The sequence below is a fragment of the Aptenodytes patagonicus genome, chromosome 1 (assembly GCF_965638725.1).
Source record: "Aptenodytes patagonicus chromosome 1, bAptPat1.pri.cur, whole genome shotgun sequence".
NCBI classification, from domain to species: Eukaryota; Metazoa; Chordata; class Aves; order Sphenisciformes; family Spheniscidae; genus Aptenodytes; species Aptenodytes patagonicus.
The window spans coordinates 6,442,314-6,466,852 of record NC_134949.1 but is presented as its reverse complement, the minus strand read 5'-3'; the positions used below and the strand labels follow the sequence as shown (position 1 = coordinate 6,466,852).

General features: G+C 43.0%; 1 protein-coding gene across 1 annotated transcript; it reads right to left on the bottom strand.

Annotated features, from left to right (window-relative positions):
* Window positions 1-1,338: 1,338 nt before the first annotated feature.
* DHTKD1 (dehydrogenase E1 and transketolase domain containing 1) lies at window positions 1,339-23,800 on the bottom strand. The gene is made up of 18 exons (XM_076328573.1): window positions 23,617-23,800; window positions 21,691-21,990; window positions 19,712-19,867; window positions 18,730-18,941; window positions 16,740-16,934; window positions 16,148-16,417; window positions 12,841-13,012; window positions 11,076-11,274; window positions 9,877-10,189; window positions 8,671-8,755; window positions 7,867-8,006; window positions 7,338-7,488; window positions 5,991-6,097; window positions 4,733-4,897; window positions 4,266-4,348; window positions 2,974-3,143; window positions 2,368-2,453; window positions 1,339-1,878 (listed from the first exon to the last, which is right to left on the bottom strand). Exons 1-18 carry the CDS (start codon window positions 23,798-23,800, stop codon window positions 1,777-1,779), a joined length of 3,090 nt encoding a protein of 1,029 aa, XP_076184688.1. The 3' UTR covers window positions 1,339-1,776.
* Between the last annotated feature and the right edge of the window lie 739 nt (window positions 23,801-24,539).

The following is a 24,539-nucleotide window of genomic DNA, read 5'->3' as shown; positions in this document are numbered from 1 at the left end:
CACACTAGTCCTCTAAATGGATGCAGAGCTCCTACATACTGTGGAGGGAAGAATAATTGTTCTTGGTGGAAAGAGAAGATGGGATTCAGGAGAAGCCCTCTCAGAGCCCTCAGGAGAAGCTGTGAGAAGGGGAAGACCCGTGGTCACTCCTTGCTTGTGAGGGCTAAAGTTGAACTCCTTTTAGTCACTGTCCTCTCCTGCTCACGTTGTTTTGTTGCTGGACTAAAGGTGCATTTTGGGAACTTCTTCAAATGGCTTGAATACCTGTATCTGTTTGAGCTCCTTCAGAAAACCTGGCTGATTACCCTCCTGTTCTGTCATTTGCTGCTCTTCCTTTCACTGATTTCTTCTGTAACCTCTTTTATTAACACATCTTTTCAAGAAAAAATCTGTGATACCTACACTGCGAAGAAATGTTTTTGCTCAGGAACCTCCCAACAGGCCTCTAGATGAGGACCTCCGACGATGAAAAAACAAAACCAAAAAAAGCCATGATGTTAGGGTTCTTTTGCTACAGCAGATTTTTTTGATGAGCCCCTTCAACCTCCTAATTCTCCCACCTCTCGTCCTTCCAGCTTCTGGTGTATTTGAGAGAGGCCTCACTATTACACCTTTCAGCAAGTTGTCCCTCAAACTCTTTGCAGCCTGCCTTATTGCACTTTTCTGTTTGGTTTGCCACAGTTTTGGACTCTTTTCTGTTGCTCTTACTTGGTCACAACTTCAGCCTTCCTCCAGCATGAGCAAGATTTTGTGGGGGAACTAAGGACCGCCGAAGGAAGAAACCGAGCAGAAGTAAGCCCTCGAAAACAGGCCACGTTCATGAGAACCAGTGAAACAGCAGACCAGCCTGGGGCTGGAAAAGAGATCGTTTCTTCAATGCACTTCCCTTTGGCTTTACTAGTGAGAAGTTACATGTTCCTTGTCAACACAGAAGACTAAAAAAAATGGATCAATTTAACAGTACAATCTTGGAGTTAAAAAAAAATCAAACAAACCAAGAAACCAGAAGAATGACACTGAGAAGAATTTCCCAGGTAGGAGGTAGTGTCACCCTTCAGGCTAGCCTCTAGAAACTGGTTTGGCCTCTACAAAATATGGTTCTAAAACGTGGCATGATCCCTGCAGCATGCCTTCCACCCTGCAAGCTTGATGTGAAAGCACTGCTTCTCCGGGCGAGAGAAACAGTGGTGCCTGAAGCCTTCAGGAGCCATCCTGCAAGGTCCCCCCCCCTAGGAATCCTGCTTTAACAACTCATGTGTTGAGAAGAGCACCAACAGCTGCAACAGATTTCATTCCTGTCCCATAGGAAAAGAAATGAGAAAATCCACAACACTCTGCTATAGAAATGGCTCATTCCCAGGCACGGGGAAGCATTTATTCAACCAAAAAGCACTAACACTTCTGTGGAAACAGAAACCATTTCCACACATGCACCATCCCAGGGAACTGTCAAGTGCAGGTAAGCAACGTGACACAAGGCATTTTATAGCCACCTCACCGATCTGCCCCCTGGACTGGATTTTTTTTTTTTAACTTTAAAGAGATGTTTTGTAGAAAATACTACAAGAGAACAAGAAGTACCTAGAGTAACAGGCATCACCTCTCATCTTTAGGTATTCCCCTACATGAAAAAATTGCTTCATCGTTACAGAACTTGTTCCATTCTTTTTTCCCATTTTGGAGAACTTAGAGTCTTAAGGGTCTGGCTTTTGTTCTTCTTCATAGGAGGAGGCACCAAACATGACTGACAGCAGGAGTAGTACGTCCGCTGGAAACTTAGATGAATGTGTTGGTAAGGATGTCTTCCTGCTGCTGGTGGTGTAGGGTTCCAATGCCAACTGCTGGGGCTGGTAAAGGAGGTCTACTCACAAGACGGAGCTGAAATTTGAGTCAGGAGGAAATGATTAATGAAGCACAAGCATAGGATCGCATCCTGAGGTCCTCCATGACCATGACATCACCATCCATGGTGATGTCTACTGTCAGATACTGGGCAGCCCCAGCTGGAAGTAATGCAGGAAGTTATCCTCCATCTCCCAAAGACCATGGCTCCAAGAACATTACAGTGCACGATCTGCCAGAGCAAACAGCAGCTTTGGATTCTCCTCCTACTCACTTCAAGCATGTTGTTTCCTACCTGGGATCTTTCATCGTCCTGTCTACTTAGACTAACCACCTGGTAAAAGCAAGCTCCAGTCCTGCTCATCACCACTAAATGGTGCTATAAAGAGCACGTAGCTTAAATTAGAACACACATTTGGCTTAGGCATCAGGATTAGTTTTTTTGTGTAAGCATCACAGAATTTTGCATTCAAGGAGAACTTCAAACTTCATTTTAAAGACTAAAACACCATGGGGACATCTTACCTTAACCCCAAGCTGCTTTTCAAACCGTGGTGACACAAAGGACCATGGGCCCATGTTCTGTGGTTCCTCCTGACTCCAGATGAAGACTAAAGGGGGGATAAGGGTACATTGCAAAAGCATATATTTATCTTTTCAGCAGCTCAAGAAAACCAGTTTTTTCTTTTGTAGCACCTCTGCCTTTTTTGTCTTGGCATTATCTTTGAAATGAAGGCTTGCCAGGTTGAATTCCCTTGCAGGTCACAGCTTGCTGAAGTCAAACCAAAAGTATGTCCACCATTAGACTACACTGTGGCTATATTCTGCTTTTCTACTGCCATTTCAAAAGCTACTGAAAGGACTGAACTGCGAAGACCAATGCAAAAAATGCCCCAAATGGTTCACTCTGATTTTTAGTAGTGCTTTATGGAAGCTAACAATAGCAGAGAGACAAGTTTTTTTAGCACAAGTGGTAAACGTTTGTATTATCCCACTCCAGAAACACTAGATGTATGGGGGGGAGAGCAAAGAGGAAAAAGCCACTACCACTCTTCATCCTAAAAGACAGGCAACAGATTTAGTTCAGTACTTCAAAGAGTCTAGAAACACAAAGGTAAAAATCTGGCTGACCTTTCGCACGGCTGTATTTGCTCAACTCTTGCTGTAGAGCTTCCAGGGGGAAAGGACACAGTTCTTCAAGTCTCAGAATAGCTGTGTTGTGCTGTTTCTCTCCTAGTGTCTCTCTTTGCTTCACCAAAGCATAGTAATGCTTACCAGAACAGAGCACCAGTTGGGTGACACTAAAGAAAAATAGGAATGTTTCCAAGTTTAGTGTTTTACAGAAATTCTATGCAGAGCCGTTTCATGCTTTCAACAAAAACAACCAGCCAAACTTTAAAGACAACTTTATGAAGCTAAATTGCTACCCTAGACCATCTTTTCTCTTCTGTGCCTTCCCTTCCCTTCCCTTCCACTCCCCACCAACAGTTGGCAAACTAACCTTTGGGCACAGTATGCCAGAGCCCAGAGGTCCTGTTTCTTCAGTACTCCTGGGAAAGTTACCTTACAATGGGATTCATCTCTCTTAGCTTTAACTATCTAAAAATTAAACACCTCCTTGAAGCTAGTCATCTATGCGCTCTCCGTAGAGAATAAACCAGAGAGGGAGAGAAGTACCTCCAGAGGACAATGCTCTCCCATGCCAAAGAGGAACTGCCTGCTGGAGACAGGCAATATCCTCCAGCAATCAGAGAGGTCTTGGCTGCCTAACCTTACTGGACAAAGGCAAGGAGATAAACCTCACCCTTTGTGTCTCACCATCCCACTCAAAAAAACCCAAGATGCTAAGATACTTCCAGCCTTTTGATTGTGGGTGAGGATGCAAACATCAGGGATGCTGTCAGACTCGGGGACTACTAGGACAAGGACCAGATAAGAACCTTAGGAGGGAAAAAATGAAGGCCAGAATTGTCCATTGTGAACGGGATTCTCTATAATATCTGAAGGGAGGGAGATATACACACACAATTTATCATTGCCCCACTTCACTTCATCGGCTCAGGTGTTCCATCACCAGAACAAAAATTCTGCATCTCTTCACATAACAGCCGCTCCCAGTGACTGTTAGCTAACGGGCATGGTGCAGAATAGTGGCCATCACATTAGTAACTATGGTCACAACCTCCCTGTGGGGGCAAGGGCTGAAAGCCTGAACACTTTAATATTATGCAGACAGATACGGTAACTACCAAAAAGTAAGCAGAAGAAAAGGAGAGAAACAAGTAAAACTAAGTCACCAACCATAAAACAGTATTTTCCCCCCAAAGTCACCCTCTTTCATATCACCTCAAACTCAAGCTGTTAGGTAGGAGAAAGGGACAGGACATCCTTTCTGTGCTTTTCCTCTAAGAAAGTAGAGCTACCTTTTAGGATCTACCAAGGAGTCACCAATGACAGGCTTGAATGTTGTCCTTGGAGCCATTTCTTCAAAACTTGATACAGCAGCCTACATGGGGGAAGAGTTGGAAGTTACCAAAACTCGCTGCCTTTTCCCTCAAGCCAGAGTTGGGGAGAGGACACCAAGACAGGGTTTTGGTAAGTACAAAAGACACAACCTTCCCTCTCCCTCCCATTCCCACTCCCACAGATGAAAGGCGGGATGGTAAGATTCCCAAGAACACCACCAGACCTAGAATCAACCCAACTTCTAGCTCACCTCCACCTAGCTTTAATCCTCAACCTATCCTGTCCCAAACAGGAAAAACCCCATTGATTTGACGCCAAAACAGAGAACACAGAGGAAGAACAAAGAGAAAGGGGAAGAGAACAAGAAGAGGAGGAAGAAAAGGAGAAAAAAAAAAGAAAAAGGAAGAGAAAGTTTTCAGCTTACAGGGAGCCTGAGTAACACTTTGGGAGAAGCAACAATGAGAGGTTTCCTGAAGTTTCGGACCATTTGCCGCCGGAGTAAATGGAAATACTGTGCTGGGGTGGTTGGATGCACAATTGACATGTTCACCTGGTCCCCATCGACTCCCTCTTCTGAGCTGTCACACATCTATAAAAGGGGAACACAGGCAATACCTTGTCAAGAAGCAAGCAGTGAGCCAAATATCCAAGAGAGAATCCAGGCACATAAGGCACGCTGACCAGTATAGGAACAGAAGAGCAAATATCCCAATTCAGACATTGATTGCAAGGGAAGAACAACTTCAAAGAAGAAATGGCTTTAGCATTTCACTGGCAAGATTATATCTGAACTGCCTCCTTCTAGCACATTGTGATGAAGGCATGACAGTTTTTCTAACGGTCTAGAGGTCATGACTTCTTCATCAGAGTGGCACCATCCCTCTAAACATGCTGCAAACCCCTCCTTAAGCCATTACTCAGATGAAAAGGCTTTCATTTACTTACTACAGTCACAAGGGCACAACAGTGGATTTTTTTTTTGTGTGTGTGAAAATGTGCCACAGATTTACTAACTGATATTTAACAGTGTCCAACATTCTGTTTGTATGATCTGTACCTAGTGGACAGATCTGTGAGGGGTTTGCTCGAGAGGGTGGCTGCCCATCTCTGATGCCAACCCCCAAAATGTTTTCTATAAGAAGTGCTCTCTAGAGGTCCGCTGTTTGCAGTTCAGCAATTCTGTCTTGCTGCTGGACTCATTCTGTGGTACAGTGACATTGCTGAGGAGCAGCAATTAGAAAAAAGACCGCAGGCAGTACTGAAGCATGTCCCACTAAGGCCGTCTGCAGAGGGCACAGGGCCTCTGCAAACACTATGCAAATCTCATGTCAGGAAATTTCATGTTACCACACACCCACTTGGGCAGGTGACTGAGATGCAACAGGAACAGCAGGCGTTTATTACAAGGTTCAGTCAGAGTCTTGCACCAGAGCTGTTGCGGCAGCATTTAAACCAAAACTCCTTCCTCACCACTTCTAGACCTACTCCTTCTCATCACAGTACCCTTTCTTCCTCCACTTTCAGCACAGCCCGTTCCTATCTCATCATGATGGTATGATCCTGGTATGTCTGCAGCTTCTGATGTCACTAGGAATGGGGCATTTTGTGGCAAAACTCCCAGAGCATTGATTGCCAGTGCTGTGATGGAGGAATATGTGAATCTGAGAGGTGTGGCGGGGTACCTGTAAGAATCGTTCCATCCTGCAGGACGAGTGCTCGGGGCCTGCACCATCATAGCCATGGGGAAGAAGAATTACTATCCCACTCTGCAGAAGCCATTTGGCCTCACCTAGAAACACACAACGAGGAGGAAAGAAAGAATGATTCCCACAGAACATAAAGCCGCAAAATACGTACTACTTTGCACAAACTACTCTGGAAAAAAGAATAGCTAATTTCCACATCATTAAATACAAGCCTGAAACATGCTGCCGGCATTTTGCCATGAGATTCACAACAGTGAAACAGCACACATAAGATGATCTGAAGTTTCTGAAATTAGCTTGTGACTTTGGGCTTCCAGAAGACTTAAGCCTCCATGTGGAGCATGGGACACGGTGAAGATTTTAAAACTTAGTCTAAAACATCACCACAGTATGCAAGAATCCTCTTAGTGGAACTGTCCTCCTGACTAACAGGGGTCCTCAAACGTACCTCTCCAGTAAGAAAACCCCTAACCATAATTCACTGTTTTCTGCATACCTTGTCATTTGGTCCTCTGCAGGTGTGACCCAGGCAGCATCCTGTGAGCCAGTCCTAGCTAACACAGCAGCGCTAGCCACCAGCTAGTTCCCCTGGGCTCCATCAAACCTCCTGCGCTACTTAAGGGATTACAGTCAAATCCAGAAGGTAATTCATCCCAGCCTCAAATACATGTTGAAGATGGGTGGGATAAGAGGGCCTCTGAATTTCCATCTATGATTACAGAGGGAGTGCAGAGGCCTAACTGGGGCTAGATGCCAAAACTCTGGAAGCTTACATACAAGGAATCCCACTCTAGAAATCCATCTTAGCATTTTCTCAGTGTGTTCCAGCTCAGAGACGTCTTTTTGCAATACCTGAGCACTCAGAAAACATGCCAGAGTCAAACTTAGAGGTTGGTTGTAAGGCGTTGTTGTAGGGTTTTTTGTTTGTTTGTTTTAAATAATCACTATTTTCCTTCTGTATTGCTTCAGGAATTTTTCAGATGCCTCATGAAAGAAAGGTACAGCCTAAAAGGCTATCAACTATATATACACACAGTAAAATAAATAGCCGGGGGGAAAGAAAGGCCATTAATATAATCAACTGTCCTTTCGGAATTACTGTCTTCTGCCAAGGATGGGGTGTCTTCCGTTTTAGATGGATTGTCTTCAGAGAAAAACTGCATAGAAGTCAGGACCACACAGGCAAGCTCACAAGACTTCTTGAGAAAACAGAATTCTTTTCTCAACACGATGCCCTTCTACTTTAAAGATGAAGGATTTTCTAAAAATATACTTAACTGCAAATGATTCATTTTTAAAGATATTAGCTCCTTGTACACTCACCTCCAGAGATGAAAGTGTCAAATATTATCTGGGCTCCATTAAAGAAGTCTCCAAATTGAGCTTCCCAAATTGGCAGTAACTTAGGGCTCTCAATACTCATTCCATATTCAAAACCAAGCACAGCTTCTTCAGACAAGGGACTGTTACTCACCTAACAAAAGGAAATTGTTGGGAGGGGTGGGTGAGGAAGAAGACAACCCAGGGTTAAGAACCTTTGGAACCAGGCACATCAGTGCTAGGCACACTGAGGACAGGCACTCCTAAAGGCAAGTGATGGTCACCTCTTTTTTTTTCATTTGAATGAAGACACTGAGGGGAAAAGAATACTAGCTGATCTCTCAAGGAAAAGCAAAACCCCTTTTTAAATTTGTAAAGAGGGTAACTGCAAAGAATGGGCGTGCCCTGACAGTTTTTACGTCTCTCTATCTGGCGTCTACCAGGCAACCTAAATACATCTCAGCAGCTTTGAAATACGCATTCTGTTTCAGCACAACTTGAAGAAGGTTGTCTTGTGGACCACAGAACCTACCTCTAGGAAACCTGTCTGGTCTGGGGACATATGATTCAGAGGAATGTAGGTATCATCCGTCTCTTGGCAAACCAACATTGCATGTCGTTGGCTGAAGGTTCCTCTGCCAACATCTTGTCCACTTAGTCTGATATTAAACCCTTGCCAAGCAATAAATGAAACACTGGATTAGTAAGTCATGTAGGAAGAAAACATGCAAGACAACAACTCCCCACTCCTAAAACATTATTTCTCTCAGTAAGTCTCTTCTTGGATTTCCCCTCATCAGCAACATCAAATCTGAGATGGAATTCTTAACCAGTAGCAGCTCCAACTCACAAGCACAGAGATGCTCAGACATTTCTCTTTTCTCCTCTCTGCAGCCAAGAATTATTTTGTGGGAAGTGGTTCAATTTACTGAAGCAAACTGCAAAATATGTGCATTCTGTATCATATGTAAATGGAGATATGAATTCAGGCTAGAGCGGAGGGAAAAGAAATTGTAGCATGAAACACGCTCTAAAAGGTAAGTGTATGGGAGGCCCTGGTGATGTCAGCTGCGTTGCTCATGTGCTTAGTGCTAAGCACCAACTATTTTGGGCAGTGGAAGGGAGCAACAATTTTTTGAGGACATTTAGTAATCTACAAATATTAGTGACATACAGGATTCATATTTACCTTCTCTTAGTACCATGCAAATGCAAATTGTCAAATGTATACGTCTTATCAACCTCTGGACTTAGAAACACCTAAAGAGTCTAATGTTATACTTTATTGCCATCAAAGCAAAAATATTTTATTGTCTGCTGTATGGTTGCCTCTTACCTTGGCTCAGCAGCGAACCAAACGCTAAAGTTTCAGCTGTTGCCCAGTCCAGCTTTTTTCCTTCCTCCATTTTTTGAACTCTTGACTAAACAAGCAAACAACAAAGAAAAGTTACCATTTTGCCTTTTTCCATCTGTTAGCTCTTTTGGTGGCACAGATCAATATCAGAAGCTAGGAAAAAAAAAAAACCAGTATGGAGAGAACTGCTATATTCCTGCAGCCAGCTTAGGTTGGTTTGGAATACAGAGTCTTACTTCAGCACATCCTGAAGAAGGTTGCCCTGCAGAGCACAGAACCATGGATGACCCACATGTTCACTTACCAGTCAACACACTGTGGATTGACAAATTAGATCTTAGTGTAAAAGTATTAAAAATCTCAGCACAGCACAGAGAGTGCTCTTGACAGACTTTTGGTCTGCCTGGTTAGCAGTGATGAAGGACACTAGGTGTAAGTATTTTAGTCTCCAGAATTCTCCCCTGTTCCAGCCTGCCGAACTGTGGACAAATGATCACGCCCAGCTGTGGTGTTCTTGCTTTGGGCTGGGAAGGCAAGAACATCTGTCTTCTGAAATACTCAACTCGTGGCCTCTCTATGGCTGCCAACTAGACACCTGTGCGTGGCCATCATTCATCAAAGGGAACCATTCACAAACCCAAACCAATCCAATTACTGCACACAAACTTATGAGCTATCAAAAACTGACTGTCCAACTTGGCCACGTGTGTATGCTTATGTTTATATATATAAAACTTTTTAATATATATATAAAAAACTATATATATATATACAAACACTCACTATTGGCTTTAGAAACTGTGTACACTATTACCAAGTTCCTGATTCATTCTCTCACAAAGTACTCATTGTAATCATAAAGTACATAAATTATGGTAATTTATCATAATAGTTTCTATTATTGTAAGAACAAACTGTATTTTCTGTAAGCTTTTTTCTTCATTGCAACAAAATATTGTTGAAATAACAAAATTAAGTATATGGTCAGATTTCGGGGAGAGGACATGTCCTTCTTCAAAACTGGAGGAAAAATGGCATAATCTCAGCCTCGAAAAAGAGAGCGAGCTGTTTTTCCTAGAGAATACTACGCTATTCTCTAACTGGCAGCCTTGCTGTGTTTAGAGTTTTTCCTGTAAAGGGTCACATCTTTAAGCAATGGGACTAGGAGCATCATTACACCCTACTGACCTGTGCGTAGGTCTTCAGAAGATGGCTGTGCATCTGGAGTTCTTCAGGCACCTCTACAGACTTGACTCCAATAAACTGCAGAAGTGGTACAGGCATACCTGTGTCCCAAGTGGTGATTTTGGCAGAAGGCTCAACGAAGCCTTTCCAGTGAGCCTGTAGGTTGGTAGGAGGTGGACTATACAAAGTCATGTTGGCAAGATGATCATTCAGTTTAGAATAGTATGTCGTCTTTATCTCAGATACTTCAACCTCAGTCATGAGCCCAGCAGCTATTAGGTGTTCTGCATACGTGTCTGGGATACTCTTACGGGATCTGTCAGGGAAGGAATCAAACCCCATAGACATTAAGCATGAAAACAGTGTCACTGCACAACAAGGAAATACCACCTTACTACTGTCAGGTACCATGGAAAACTAAAATAAATGATGTCCTGGTGCATTATACTCATTTGCATCAAGTCTGCTTTCCTGGCATTTCCATAATGGTAACAATTCTCTTGGATATGTGCTTTACAGTCCTTTATTTTTTTTTTTTTTTTAAAAAGTGCCTATAGTTGGCAGTTACAGGTAAAAGCAAGTCAAAAAAACCTCCCAGTTAGACTGACTTTGTGCTATCATGCATATTTTCTTCAGACAAATTGACAGTAGGATTTCAGTATTAGCTGAGAATCAAGCCATCCATTCCATAAATGCTTCACCTAAAATACCAGAATTCATTGGTCAGTAAATTTTTCTGTGTATTTTTCTTTGGGGATGGAATCCGAATACATTTAAATGCTCATAAAGATGAGACCCCATTGGAACCAGCAGGATCAGGCAAAGATGAGACAAACGTCATAGTGGCTTCCTGCCCATTCTCCCACATTATTTGCACTTCCCTCTGGCACATAGAAGACAACTTTCCCTTCTGATTACTAGCCAGCATCAATTTGAAATCCAAGGGCTATGTGCAAGATTGTTCTCCAAGAGGCATCAAGCCGCATATTCAAGAACCAACACTAGCGGTCACCTTCCTTAACACATCATTATCAGACTGGCACCTTAGTCAAGGGCTGCTGGCAGTGTAGCTACACTTACATAAAGACTTGTCGGTATGGCAAAGGATCTTCATTATACAGAGACTTCTACTACAGTAGCAGGCAATATGGAGTTTTTGTACTGTACATTTTGGGTTCCTCCATCAGGTGTGTTACCCTTACCTGATGATTTTGTACATGCTGGGGTTGGTGAAGAACGGCTCGTCAAGTTCATTGTGGCCCCACTGCCTGTAGCACAGCAAGTCTACTATGACATCCCTGCGGAACTGGCGTTGGTACTCAACAGCCAGTCGTGTGGCACGGACAACTTCTTCAGGATCATCCCCATTCACATGGATAACTGCACATCCAACAATTTTACCTGCCCAGGGATTCAAAACATAACAGTAATCACACTCAATCCCTTCCAAAGAAAGCGGACACACACCTGCTCTGCTGAAACTACAGACAAGTCATGTGAAGTGTATTTAACAAAAACAAATCTACAAAAGATGCTCTTCGTGATGAGAGCTGGGGTAAGGAGTAGGAGTCTTCCCTGAGAGGAAGGGCAATTAGCCCAACCTGTTGTATTTGTCACAGTTTGAGCACAACTTCTTTACCAGCACTGAATTCCCAGAGGACTTTCTATACACAGTTCCTACATCTTCTTAATCTGGATGGAAGTCGCCGGGGAATGGGAGAGAACTATTTGATCGCTTCTCTTTCAAACAAAAACTGAGTTTTGTTTCCTTCTTATCCTAAGTTATCACTACTATGAATTCATACAGGCCAGAAACAATCTTCCCCCTTGTTAGCAGTCATTCTATCCATTGCTCCTCCAAGCAGAAAGGTCTCTTCATTAAAGAGAACACTGCAAAATTCAAACGTCTCGACACCCTCTCCTGTATGACAATTTGGCTGCAAATCTTCCCAACAACAGAGTGCTCCTCTTGTACTTTATCTGCCCAAATTCTGGGAAATTAAGATGCTTCAGCCATTCCTGACCCGCATCAAGTTTCCCTCCCTAGCAAAATCCTGAAGCTCAAATGGGTGACACCACCCTCCTCATTGACCAGGTAAGAAGAAGGGAAAACTAAGGATGCAGGAAAAAAAAAACAAAACCAAAAAAACCCGTAACACAAAACCAGCCCAGGGAAGAGTAATAATAACATATGCTATCTACCTTATCAGATTTAATAAATCTACCTGTTCGGTTTGATGAAACCATAAGACAAACACAAACACTTGATGTTAAGTCTTAAAAACATACATTAGTATATTTTTAATTCTAGGAGACATACACAAGGGAACTAACTACTGTCTCTGACCTTGCTGATTATGATACATCTGTTCATCACTAAGAAAGACCAGTCCAAAACAAAAGACTTCTAGTCTAAGCTTAGAAATAGCATGAGACTCATCTTGCAATTAAAAGCTCAACAAATTCACCTGATAACAAACAAAACAGAAAAATGAAGGAGTATCTGACTTATAAATCTTGCTCAGAAAACACACTGGAATGATTTTTATTAAATTTAACAAGATGTATTTATAATACATCTATTATACACTCCATCACAATACATTTTTGAAAGCTGTCAATGACATGGCAGAAATTAAATGAGTTATAGACCTCACAGCAATCTTGCAAATATTTTATAACATCCTGTAAAAACGTGACTAGTTTTTCCCTTGATATTTAGTCTTTGCCATAAAGCAGACGGGGGAGGGCATATTTTTAGCATCTGAATTTTTGCTAGTAGGAGGTAATAATCAATAATAATTTTAATTTCTACTCTATCATGAAAATGGAGATATATTAATCTAACTCCCTAGAGTTGATAGCCACTTGCTATAAAAAGCCCATAGCCTAGCATGTATTCACACTGGAGTTACAAATCCTTTCTGACACAACAGGCAATCTTCCTTCTGATTCAACTACACATACCAATATCACTACAGTACAGAGATGATCTTCCTCGCTCTGGAGGAGTGGTATAGCCCAGCTGGTTATTAACAATCAAATGGATGCTCCCACCAACTCTGAAATGTGGTAGATTAGAGAGGGTCAGTGTTTCAGGAACAATCCCTTGCCCAGAGAAAGCAGCATCGCCATGAACCTACATTAGAGAAGAAGATAGAAAAGTCTCATTAGAAAAGACTGGAGGAACAGCAGAAATCAAAACCATAACTCATCAAGCAAGACCTTTTAAACTGAGTAGGTAGAACAGATACAGTTTCAGCCGGATTCACTTCTTAACCCCTTTCAGACTACTGTTTTCATGATTTGAGAGTTTATATATAGTCTTATCACTAACACGAGGTCATAGCAGCCAACATCTGTACATGACTGCCTGATGCAATCCCTGCCTGGAAAGGACCTATAATACCTTAAAATTGACCCACCAGTGTATAGGTGCCTGCAAGTATCACAGCTATAGCAAAGCTGCAGCAGTCAGTAGCAAATCGCTGCCCACTGAACAAATGGAAGCCAGTCACCACAGCATTTGCTACATGCTTTGCTGAAAGTTAAATGCTGGTGAACTGGGATTTATGCCTACTGCCACCTTACCAAATACAGACAAGAACAGACATGATAGAAAAAAAAGTGGAAAAGGAACTGAATGGAAGCATATAAAAGTAAATAAAAGCTTTTGGAAGAAAATAAAACCTAAGTTCTTAGTTACATTTCAAAACTGCAAATAAATGTTGCAAATAAAAAAAGTTTGGAAGGGGAGGGGAGACTACTGTGGCATTCAACCCAGGTTTCCAAAAAGGCTAGAGATACTAGAATGAGTATCATCTAGCATTTCAATGTTTTGAAACTAGAGATAGTTCTCCATTGATTAATCTGATCACAGCTTCCTCAGAATGCAGATTTGACCCCTTGCAGATCAAGGTCACTACGCAGATTGATGTAGTTTATTATTAAAACCAGATGACAGTTCTACTTTCTAGTTATGGGATAATGGTTTCAAGCCTTAAGAGACTTTTGGAGGTGCAAGTACACCTGGAAGAGAGCAGAGGTGTAATCAACCAGTGAAACGGCAGCACTGGGTTTTATAGAGTTCTAATACAGAGACTTTTTTAAAAGGCATCACAGAAAACCAAAGTTAACTACTGCAAGAGAGAGCCAAAACAGCATCCCCACTCTACCCCTTACCATGCTACGTTTGTTGCTGAAGTGTTGGGTTTTCACTTTTCCCTTCTGGTTTCTTCTGTTGCCTAAGAAGGCTATGTATCTCAGTGATACCATTTGAGTGAAGACCCTAGAACATCTGAAAGAACTTTATGGCCTTCAGTACCTCCCAAAGCATTAAAGCCTACAGACAGTGTGACTGTCCAACTACACAAGACTCTTCAAATACATCTCAGCCCCAGAAGATTCAATTCCTGTGGGGCAGGTAGGATTTTACTCATTCTAGCAGAAAACATGCTAGCACATGTTTGTTCTGGGCAGCATTAGCAAAGAACATAAAAGGAAGGTCACCATCAAGTTTAATTCATCAAACAGTGACCCTGACAGTTGAACTGTGTACAGTGAAATTTATTTCAGGGAGACCTTATTCTCAAATTTCAGTTCAAATCGCAAACGCCAGTAGTTGCCTGATGTCCAGGAAATGGAGTTCAGATATGTGAGAAGGTGAAAAATAAGCCACTCTTCAGCAGAGATGGACAATTAAACATTGCAGAAACATCCATAGTAGCTAACCAAGTTTTAGAGCCTTCATACATTACAAACACACTGAAGCTCCAGAAAAGAAGATCTTCAGACCTTGGACAAGTAGGCTCACCACTGACATAGGCACCTTAGGTGATCTTTACTATTTTTACCCTCAAGCTCTGGCACTCAGGCTAGCGGAAGAATAGAACAAATGCCAGAGTAAACCTCAATTCAGAGTTTCTACACTTACACTTCTGGAGAGAAAGCACTATGAAAACAGAAAGCCCAAAGAGAAACTTCCAAACCAAGATTCTGAAAGAGGAGGTGTCTGCTTTCATCTCCTTCTCGATTGAATGAGAGCAGTTAACAGTCACAACGGTAAAAATTTGCCTTTTTTTTTTTTTTTAAATCTAACTCTTGGACCTCTTAAAGACACAATCACGAGTACTGATGTTCATGTTACATGAAACATTTTCTTTCTTTTGGGAATACTTTGAGTCAGTTTACTAACAGGAGGTGGCTAGCTTGGAGTTCCCCACTATGTAACCCTCCCTACCACTCACCCCTTCAAAAAATGAAAAGTTAAATTTTTCTTGCACAGGGAGGGTCCATTTATCCTGAAGAATCTTTGTTTAAAGAGTCATAATAGTTTCATTACTACATGGTGAAGATCTAACATTATGAGACAGACAGAATCTAAGAAGCAATAATATCTTATCGAAATAACTGACATAACTACGCTGAAAAATGAGGAGAAGACGCATCAGGCAACAAACTTTTCTTCCTGCACTTGCATGCCTTTTTTTAAATAAAAAAATGAGAACAATAAGAACCTCAACTTGCCTCCAGTTTTCTCAATATTTCATATTCTCCTTTCTGCTTTTTCTCAGTATCCACATCCTTCCAGAAGGAAGCAAAACATTTATTTAACTGAAATAACGTTATCACTTCTACCTGTAACTTCCTCCACGTTTATTATCCTCACAGGAGAACAGTTCTGCCACAACTCATTTTTACTCCCGGCTTTAAAAATGCTTGAGAGATTGACTCACTTGTATTTCCAAGTCAAATACAATGCAAGAAAAGAAACTTTATCAAGGAACTATTTAGGACTGCCTCCACAGCTATAAAAGAGTTCAAGGAGTAAAAACCAATTCCAGCAGGCTTTCTTTAACAGTACCATGATAAAATGACAAAATTCTAAATCTTCCTGTATATTTTGGAACCTTGTTGATAGCTCTTCTCCAAACCCATTTAATTTAAAAGAAGGCTAACAGTGGTGATTTAAATGCAAAAGTGGTCTGTGAGGACAGGCACACATGGCTCTCAATGCAGAGTATTATTAAAATAAAGGACGGTATCAGAATCAGTTCTTCAGAAATCTTAGAAGTGGAATTGTTTAAATGCCAGTATCATCACGTACGTCACCTAGAAATCTTCCTTTCCCTCCTCCTCCTCCATAAAGAGGATCCCAGTTCTTGATATTCTACATTAATTCAGTTTTGTTTGATATTTCTATATACGCCATTTCTGTTCACATGCTAGTCCAGGAAGTCTTACAAAGATCAGTTACAAATTGTGAGCAAAATACCTGCAGGCAAATAACTTTGTCTCCAGGCTGTGCAGAGCTCTCTGGGGAGTAATCTCCATCGAGCAGAGTCTGTTGCCTTCCTCGTGTCTTGCCCACGGCCACTGGATTGATTGCTTCTAAGTGTGAGGGGTTAGGTAGCAAGGTGACATGCACAGGCCTGTGTGAACCAAAGTCGAGATCTACAGAGGATGTCAGGTGGGAGAGAACATCCCCAGTGGCTGCCGAATTCTCTGGAAACTCACTCAAACCACGCATCTTACGGAACATGAGCTGCATGGAAACAAATTTGGTTAAAAGCCCCTTCCAATTCATTGACACACTGAAAGAAAAACATTTACAGAACTGTGTGCTCTCCTACTCCTGTAAGTACAAGGATGCTTCTGATAACAGCACATAAACCCCTTCATCAGAGTTGTCTTTAACAGTCTCCTGCGAAGATCTGGCTGAGGTGCTGACAGAAGGGGAATACACTCTCACACAGATAACTTTTTTACTGCTTCAGCATTCGCAACACAACAAACTTCTAGGTTTTTATTTCATTGCAAATAAATTAGGCACGCAGCAACTGTCAATGAGATTGTAAGTCTCCTACCTCAGGTGGAAGCTGAAGTAAACCTGTGAGAAGATTAAGTCTTCCGCGATGGGGCATTCCAAGAATGATATCCGTCACACCACTGTACGCACACATCTTGAACAACTCATAGAAGAAACCCATCATGCTCTCTGCTCCTTCACCACCATACCGCTTCACTGTGGCAAACTTTGTGGCTAAGAAGTGATCAAACTCCTATTAAAAACAGGAGAACTTCAATATTAGGCTATTTTAAGCAGCAGTCTTCTGTTTATAAAATTGAAATATAATGTATGTTTGTACCTTTAAGGCATACAGACCTAAGGATACCCCTTGAAAGTCTCAGCTCATTCTCCACCCACACAGTCTGAGACCAGAAGCTATGATGACTACAAGAAATCAGCTCTCACCTCCTCTTAAGCAGAAAAACGTTGGATTGAGGACCCAACTGTCTCTAACATGGAAGGAGATGCATGAAGAAATATAACACCACAGCGATTTACAAATACCTTGATAGTTTACCTATTTTAGGTGGAACTTAAGGAATGGTGTTCTTTTACAGTACAAACCTTAACCATCCTGAGATGCAAAGTGCTAGAGAAGCACAGCACTTCATTTTGATTACTATTAGACCCAGTCCTTAGTACATAGGTAGAAGAATGCTTGAGGGAAGGAAACTAAATTAATCTATATTTACTTCATTTTCCTCTCACTCCTCCCACTTCACTCCATTCACCTACTCCTAGACAGCTCTCACAAGTGACAAAGTTCTGGAAGCACTGGAAGTGTCTGTAGTGTTTTGCAACTGAAGACTGAAAATAAACAAAGTCTGTAACTGAAGAAGGGAAGACTGAGCCACAGACAAAGATCTGAGCCAACTGCTGAACACCTTCTAGTTAAGCAACATTGAGTTCCAAGGAATAATGTATACAAAACTAATCACACACAAACAGTTTTTTTCCTGTCAAATTCTACACTCTAAGTACAGTTCTGGTCATACTGAAGTCAATAGGGGATTTATCAGGGTCCTGATTTCACCCTCCTGTGTCACTGTCAAATTCCTTTAACTGCCAAAGAGGCAAGAAAAATATGAAATGTGCTGTATACTTCTGTTTAGTCATTGGTAAATATTACATTTAACAATCCTTCCACTTGGAAAACTGGAAACAGGGACAACTTCTCAGATCCTGCTCTTCTACCTTTCCATCCTTCTGGACAACACAGGGAGAAAAGGGGAAAAAAAAGAAAATTTTTCACAGTACAAAAGTATTGGAATAAATTTTCTCTGTACATTCTGCAAGTACGTAAATCTTCCACTTCCTTACAGAATGCATGGAACAAAGGTTCCTTTGCTGAAAAGCAGCAAATTTACCAGTGCTATGTGGCTAACACCTCAGTCTAACTCTGTTTTGTTCTCCCAAAACCTTGAGAGACATCATACTTTAAAGCTAGTAAAACAGATCAGCATGAGGGTGAAAGGAAAACACAGAACAGCTACACCAGAGCACAACATTTCTAGAGCTCTGTGCAACCTTGCATTCCCATCAGCAACATTTAATATAAGCTGTCAGACCATTAGCCTAAGAGAATCTCACTTTTGAAGACTGATTACTCACAGATTTGTAGGGTCACTATTTGTGCCTCCAGACATTAAAGAATATATGTTACAAGAATATATATTACACACAATATATAGTCTAATTAGTTCTAAAAGCTGGCTGGAAATCTTTTCCTAGAAATAATTTCCAAAGTAATCAATGCAAACCAAAAGGTATCGCTATTTGTTTCAATAATGGCTGCTAAGTAAATTCAGCAACAACCTCCAATGAGATTCCTGCATTTGCATATTGCACTTTTTCAGGCAAAACCTTGTACTTCTTCCTCTTGCACACTGTCAAAGCCTTTCAGGATGGCGATTGTTCTTTTTCTGCATGAATAATGTCTGGAGCAGCAAAGGGTTCATGACAGACTCCACGACTCTATTATAATCCAATAGTAGTGAACAAGGTACCTGGGACTCCAACATCAGTTTGCACAAGTGCTTTTTCTCTTCAGGTGTAAATGCTTCTTGTTTTAGCTCTTCAAACCTTTTAGCAAACCATTCTCTCTCCTCCAAAGTTGGAAGCTGGCTTGTTTCTATGGAAATATGCCCACAATATATATGGTCAAGGTAAGCCAACACATCCTCTAGGGAAGCCTCTTCTTTTTCCATGTTTAGAAGCCCTGGTGGGAAATAAATATTATCAGCCACTTTGGGAGACGAGGGGGAAGCACTAAGACCTAAACGGTTGTCTTGCAATTACATTAACATTTCGAGTGTACAAATTAATGTCGTCTTCCTTTCTTCCATTTAAAAACAAAACTCAAGAAATTATTTTATAAGCACGCTTCAGTGTTATTAATATGAGGGTCTCATGCTTATTTGTAAGGTGCTCAAAATGCCCTTCTGAAGAGTTTACCATGAATGAAAGGAAGTCACTGTCTTTGTGACTCAGTATAGCACTCGGTATCTTGTGGCTCAGAGATGAGCTCCAATCCCAGCTGCATCACAGGTAAATAAGCACCTGTTTTACAGATGGAGAAAATAAAGCATGGAGAAGGCCCTCCTTCATTCAAGGCCACAGCGAGAGTTTAAGAGATCCAAGAAAAGACAAGTCTTGACTTCTGCCCCAGTGCTCTCGCAGCTTCACTACAGTGTTAAGTATTACGCTAAATCATAGGATGTTACAGGAACACAAGAAATTAATGTATAACCTCAGTAGTTTTAAGACCAAGTAAAAATTTTGATGGTTTCCAAAGATGCTAGAAGGTAGCCACTCATTACACAATGATTTCTGCAACAAACATCTAAGTAGGCTGAAGTTAACAATTTTCCGTCCAACAGTTCATTACTGATTGAACCACCACTCGATATTTTGCTGTTCCTCAGCGGACACAGCCTCTTAATAAATCACCCGTGAAGACAATTTGCTGTGATAAGGCTGCAGACTTACCTGTAGTAATGAGAGGCCCTTGAAGAACTTCAGCCAACTCTTGGATTTCGGGTACCATGTTCATAACAGCTTGGCCAGCAAACAGTGGGTTTATTTTGGCTGCTTTGTGGCCATGTTCAGCGTATGCAGTTATTAAACGAGCAAGAGCATGGTCAACTAAAAACAAAAAAGAAAGCAGAACAGTATCACACACGTACTCACATTTAATCCACAGCACCAACACAGGAGTATTCTGTCCATTGATAATCAAGGTTCTGGCTGGAATGACACTTTTTCTAAGCAGTTGTTTTCACCTTACCACCCCACAACAGCTCCCATCATCAAACTGCTAAAGCTGCTCACCCATCAAATTTTCAAGCAACTATACTCGTGATTTCCCCCACGGCTCCCCTCATAGTTAGGCGCCTGTAAACATACGCAAAGCTACTTCATTTTGCTTCAAATCTCTTTACAACAGGTACGTCCAACTCGAGAATGGCACGGTACCAGCGTGCAAAGTCTTATTTCCTCAGCCAACCCAAATCACACCACTTGTGCTTCCCTGCTCCTTGCTGGAATGGCAGAAGGATAGGGTCTTAACAATAATTCAGGTCCTACGACTTCAAAAAAAGTCTGTGTCTGCAGGAGCCACCAGCCAACAGCATGTGCACATGCTGAGCCAGACATACTAAAAATTCAAATATGTGAACATGATGCAACATTTTGCATCAAGACCAAAAAATTATCGACATAAGCAAAACTTGACCAGCTGAAAGGTCATGCACACAACGTTACTGTCGTTGAGCACATGCCACAGACCAGGTCGATAAACCGTAAACCAATAAAATACATTGCAAGCAGAATCTGCTACAAATTAATTAATTGAACCAGTTTATAATGTATTTCTAATGTGGGGGTTTTTTCACCCTGATAAAGGCTCAGCACTGACAGTATTCAGGTCTTCCAAAACAATGCAACCTCTGAGACCATTTCATAAAGTTATTACTCTGACATTCGTATTTCCACTGCCGGCGCTCTGCTCCAGCTATTATGCTCACACAGTCGGCCCATTCAAGCACGTCCTTTTCTCTTAACGGGTTCTACAACAGAAGAACATAACCCTAACGTCTCCCACAACACTCTCAATAAGAAAGCCACTAAAAGCAATTTTTAAAATGTAACATAAAAATATATTAAAGCTTTCCTTGCTTAACAAGGAGGCTACTTAGTGATGGGACTCGGTGTCCAGCAGCTCACAAACTGGTTTCACGCCTGCTTCTGCACAACGGGCTTAATTCCTACTGGAGTCTCCTGAGGTGTTAACGCAGGGATGACACTCCCATCCCAGAGAGTTTGCTGCTTGAAATTATTTTTCTGCACTGTAAAACTGAGCTAAAAGCATCACAGATATTGCTACAGCAGTTTTATCTGTACTTAGCTAGTTAAAGCACAATAATATAGAAAAGAAAAATCACAGGCGCGTGGCACAGGTGCTTTTATGAGCAGTAAAACACTACAAGAGCACATTACCAAAGTAACTTCAGCCACTCAGCCACTTCAGCCCGTGGAGCTGGGCAAGGCATCAGCAAGATTCCCAGGGAGCCAAAGCGAACGACTTCTCGGAGCGGATCTGCACCGCTCTCAGCCCTCCGCTGAGCAGAGAGGGCAGGCCCTGCCTTACGGCAAGCGAAAACCCGCCAGGAGCCCCGGGGAGATGCGGCGGCTCCGGACGGCACTCCGGGAAGGCGACGAGAACAAAACACAAAGCGCCTCAGACGGACGCTTCGATGCCCTCGGACTTTGGGCCCCTCAGCGCTCGCAGGGCCGTCGCCTCCCTGAGGCGAGCGTGGGGCTGCCGAGCGGAGCCCGACCCGCCGCGGCGGGGGACCCAGCCTTCCCCCTCGCCGCGTCGGGACGATCAGCCCCCCGCCTGCGGGGCAGCCCCCGCCGCCCTCCCCTCAGCCCAGCCCCGCAGCCCCGGTGGGAGGGGGGTGTCCGACCTGCTTTGCCGCTCGCCCCGGCGCCGCGCGGCTCCACCGATCGCCCGCTCGCCGCCTTCCGCGGCTTGTAGCCGTAGACGCCCCGCTCGGTGCGGTACCAGCGCCGCAGGCCGCCCCGCCACAGAGCGCAGCGCACGGCGCTCGCCGCCGCCGCCATGGCCGCCGCGCTGCCGCCCGCCAACCGCCGGCCCGGCCGACGCCGACGCCCCCGCCGACACCCCCGCGCGGGGTGGGGCCGCCGCTTCCCGCCCCGCTGCCGGAGGGGTGAAGCGGCCTCGGCGGCCGCGGGAACGCCGACGCCTGCGGGGGCGGGTCCGTCAGTATGGTCGGCCGTGTGTATAGCCTTTAAATCTGAATGTGCAGGCTATTTCTCGCATCCTTTCAGCGGCTTCAGAAGTATATTCCAGTATGCTGGTAGTTCCTGTTAAAAGGCTGCCTGCATTTCCTATTAAACCGTCTCTCCTGAAACGTATCAAAGCTTCATCTTGTGCATACGGTATGCTGGATTGTGGTTAGACCGGGAAAAGACGTAGTAACCTCATCGCCTCTGGAAAACCTACCAAAGAAAGACATGAGTTATAGAGAAACAAAGTTTTAACAAAATCTAAAAGCTTCATCTAAAGTTTTCAGGTCCCCACGAACCATTTCCAAAAACATGAAGGACGAAAAAGTCATCAGGAGTAGTCAGCGTGTCTTCACCATGCTTGACCAACTTGATAAACTTCTAGAACGAAGTCACTGGCCTGGTAAATGAGGGGAGAGCAGCCGGTATTGTCTACCTGGACTTCAGTTTGACACTGTCTCCCATAAGATCCTCATAGACAAGCTGGTGATGAGCTGGATGAGCAGACAATGAGGTGGGTTGAAAACTGGCTGAATGGCCGGGTCCAGGGGGTGGTGATTAGTGGCACAAAGTCTAGTTGGAGGCTGGTAACTAGCGGTGTACCCCAAGGGTCTGTAGTGGGTCCAGTCCTGTTTACCATCTTCATTAATGATCTGGATGATGGGGCAGAGCGTACCTTCGGAAAGTTTGCAGATGAAACAAAACTGGGAGGAGTGGTTGATATGCCAGAGGGTCGCGCTGCCATCCAGTGGGATCTCGACAGGCTGGAGAAATGGGCTGATGGGAACCTCATGGAGTTCAACAAGGAGAGGTGCAAAGTCCTGCACCTGGGGAGGAACAACCCCATGCACCAGCACATGCTGGGGGCCACCCAGCTGGAAAGCAGCTTGGCAGAAAAGGACCTGGGGGTCCTGGTGGACACCAAGTTGAACAGGAGCCAGCAAATGTACCCTTGCGGCAAAGAAGGCAAATGGTATCCAGGGCTGCATTAGGTAAAGTATTGCCAGTAGGTCCCCTCTACTTAGCACTGATGAGGCCACACCTGTCCAGTTCTGGGCTCCTCAGTACAAGACAGACATGGACATTTTGCAGAGAATACAACGAAGGGCCATGAAGACGATGAAGGGACTGGAGCACCTCACATATGAGGAAAGGCTGAGAGAGCTGGGACTGTTCAGCCTGGAGAAAAGAATGCTCAGGGGGTCCTTATCAATGTGTGTAAATAACTGAAAGGAGGGTACAAAGAGGACGGAGCCAGGCTCTTTTCAGTGGTGCCCAGTGACAGGACCAGAGGCAATGGGCACAAACTGAAACACAGGAGGTTCCCTCTGAACATCAGGAAACATCTTTTTACTGTGAGGGTAACCAAGCACTCGAACAGGATACCCAGGGAGGTTGCAGAGTCTCCATCCTTGGAGATATTCAAAAGCCATCTAGACAACTGACTCTACGAAGCCCTGGTTGAGCAGGGAGGGGTGGACCAGATGACCTCCAGAGGTCTATTCCAACCTCAACCATTCTGTGATTCTGTAAACTGTGTGTGAATGAAGGCCTGGGAGGCAGGAGGGGTACTGGCAAGTTACCTTTCCACAGGCTTGGTTGTGCCCATGAATCTACTTTGTAGATTGCCTTCACAATGGGGACATCAAAGAGTATTTTTTCCTTCAAATCAAACTGTGGGTATGTGCTTTTGGAACAGGTGGAACTGGATTTTGCAACTGAGTTAGTTACGACACCACAGTTGGCCAGGGATTTTATGACATTCATAGTTCTTGGAGAGGGGCCACTTGTGTTCCTTGAGGCCTGTATGGTTGGTTTTATGCAGATTTATAACAGTCAATTTGGGAGACAAATAAAGTGAGTGACCTTTAAAGCTGCAAAGAAGGCAAAAGGATACAGCTATAGAAGGACAGTTGGCGCGGCCAACAGAGTAAAGCATAGTAGAAGTGTGGCCTTGAATATTGATTTTTTCAGTGTATATTAGAACAAAGGAACCTTGAAAATAATGTTGCAACGTTACATGATTTTGTGGCGTTGACAGTAAAGAGGCAGAAAAGGTTGATACAGTTAAATATTTCTATTTTGTGCTTGGGGAAAAAGAGAAATGTTGCAGGCAGATCGCATGATGATGAAATACTTTTCCACAGTTCTTAAGCAAGTATCGGTCAAATAGCAGGTATCAATGTGGTTTTGCTTTAAAGCAGATAGAGAGCTAGTTGAATATTTCCCAGTTAACACTGACAGGAGGAATAGGTTTGAACATTAAAAATCTTCCACAGTTAAAAAGGCCAAAATGAGAAGGTTCAGTCCCACAATGTGGATCTCGGAGAAGTAATGGAATATTTGTATATACGGGTTCACTTACTGGTTTAATCAAGTCTAAGCATGGGTTTATGGAATATGTATCTCATCAAGTCAACTTGTTGGGTTTTTTCTGTGATTCTAAATTCAGTTAGTAAAGATTTAAAGTACTTCGCAGACTTTTGCCAGCATGATCATCTTGCAT

Excerpts from the sequence above, each read along its gene's own strand:
- DHTKD1 (XM_076328573.1), bottom strand. The coding sequence starts at position 23,800 with ATGAATGTCATAAAATCCCTGGCCAACTGTGGTGTCGTAACTAACTCA. Across the intron at positions 19,868-21,690 it reads CGGGGCGAGCGGCAAAGCAG|TTGACCATGCTCTTGCTCGT; the intron begins GTCGGACACCCC and ends TTTTGTTTTTAG. Across the intron at positions 8,007-8,670 it reads TGGTTCGCTGCTGAGCCAAG|GGTTTAATATCAGACTAAGT; the intron begins GTAAGAGGCAAC and ends TTGCTTGGCAAG.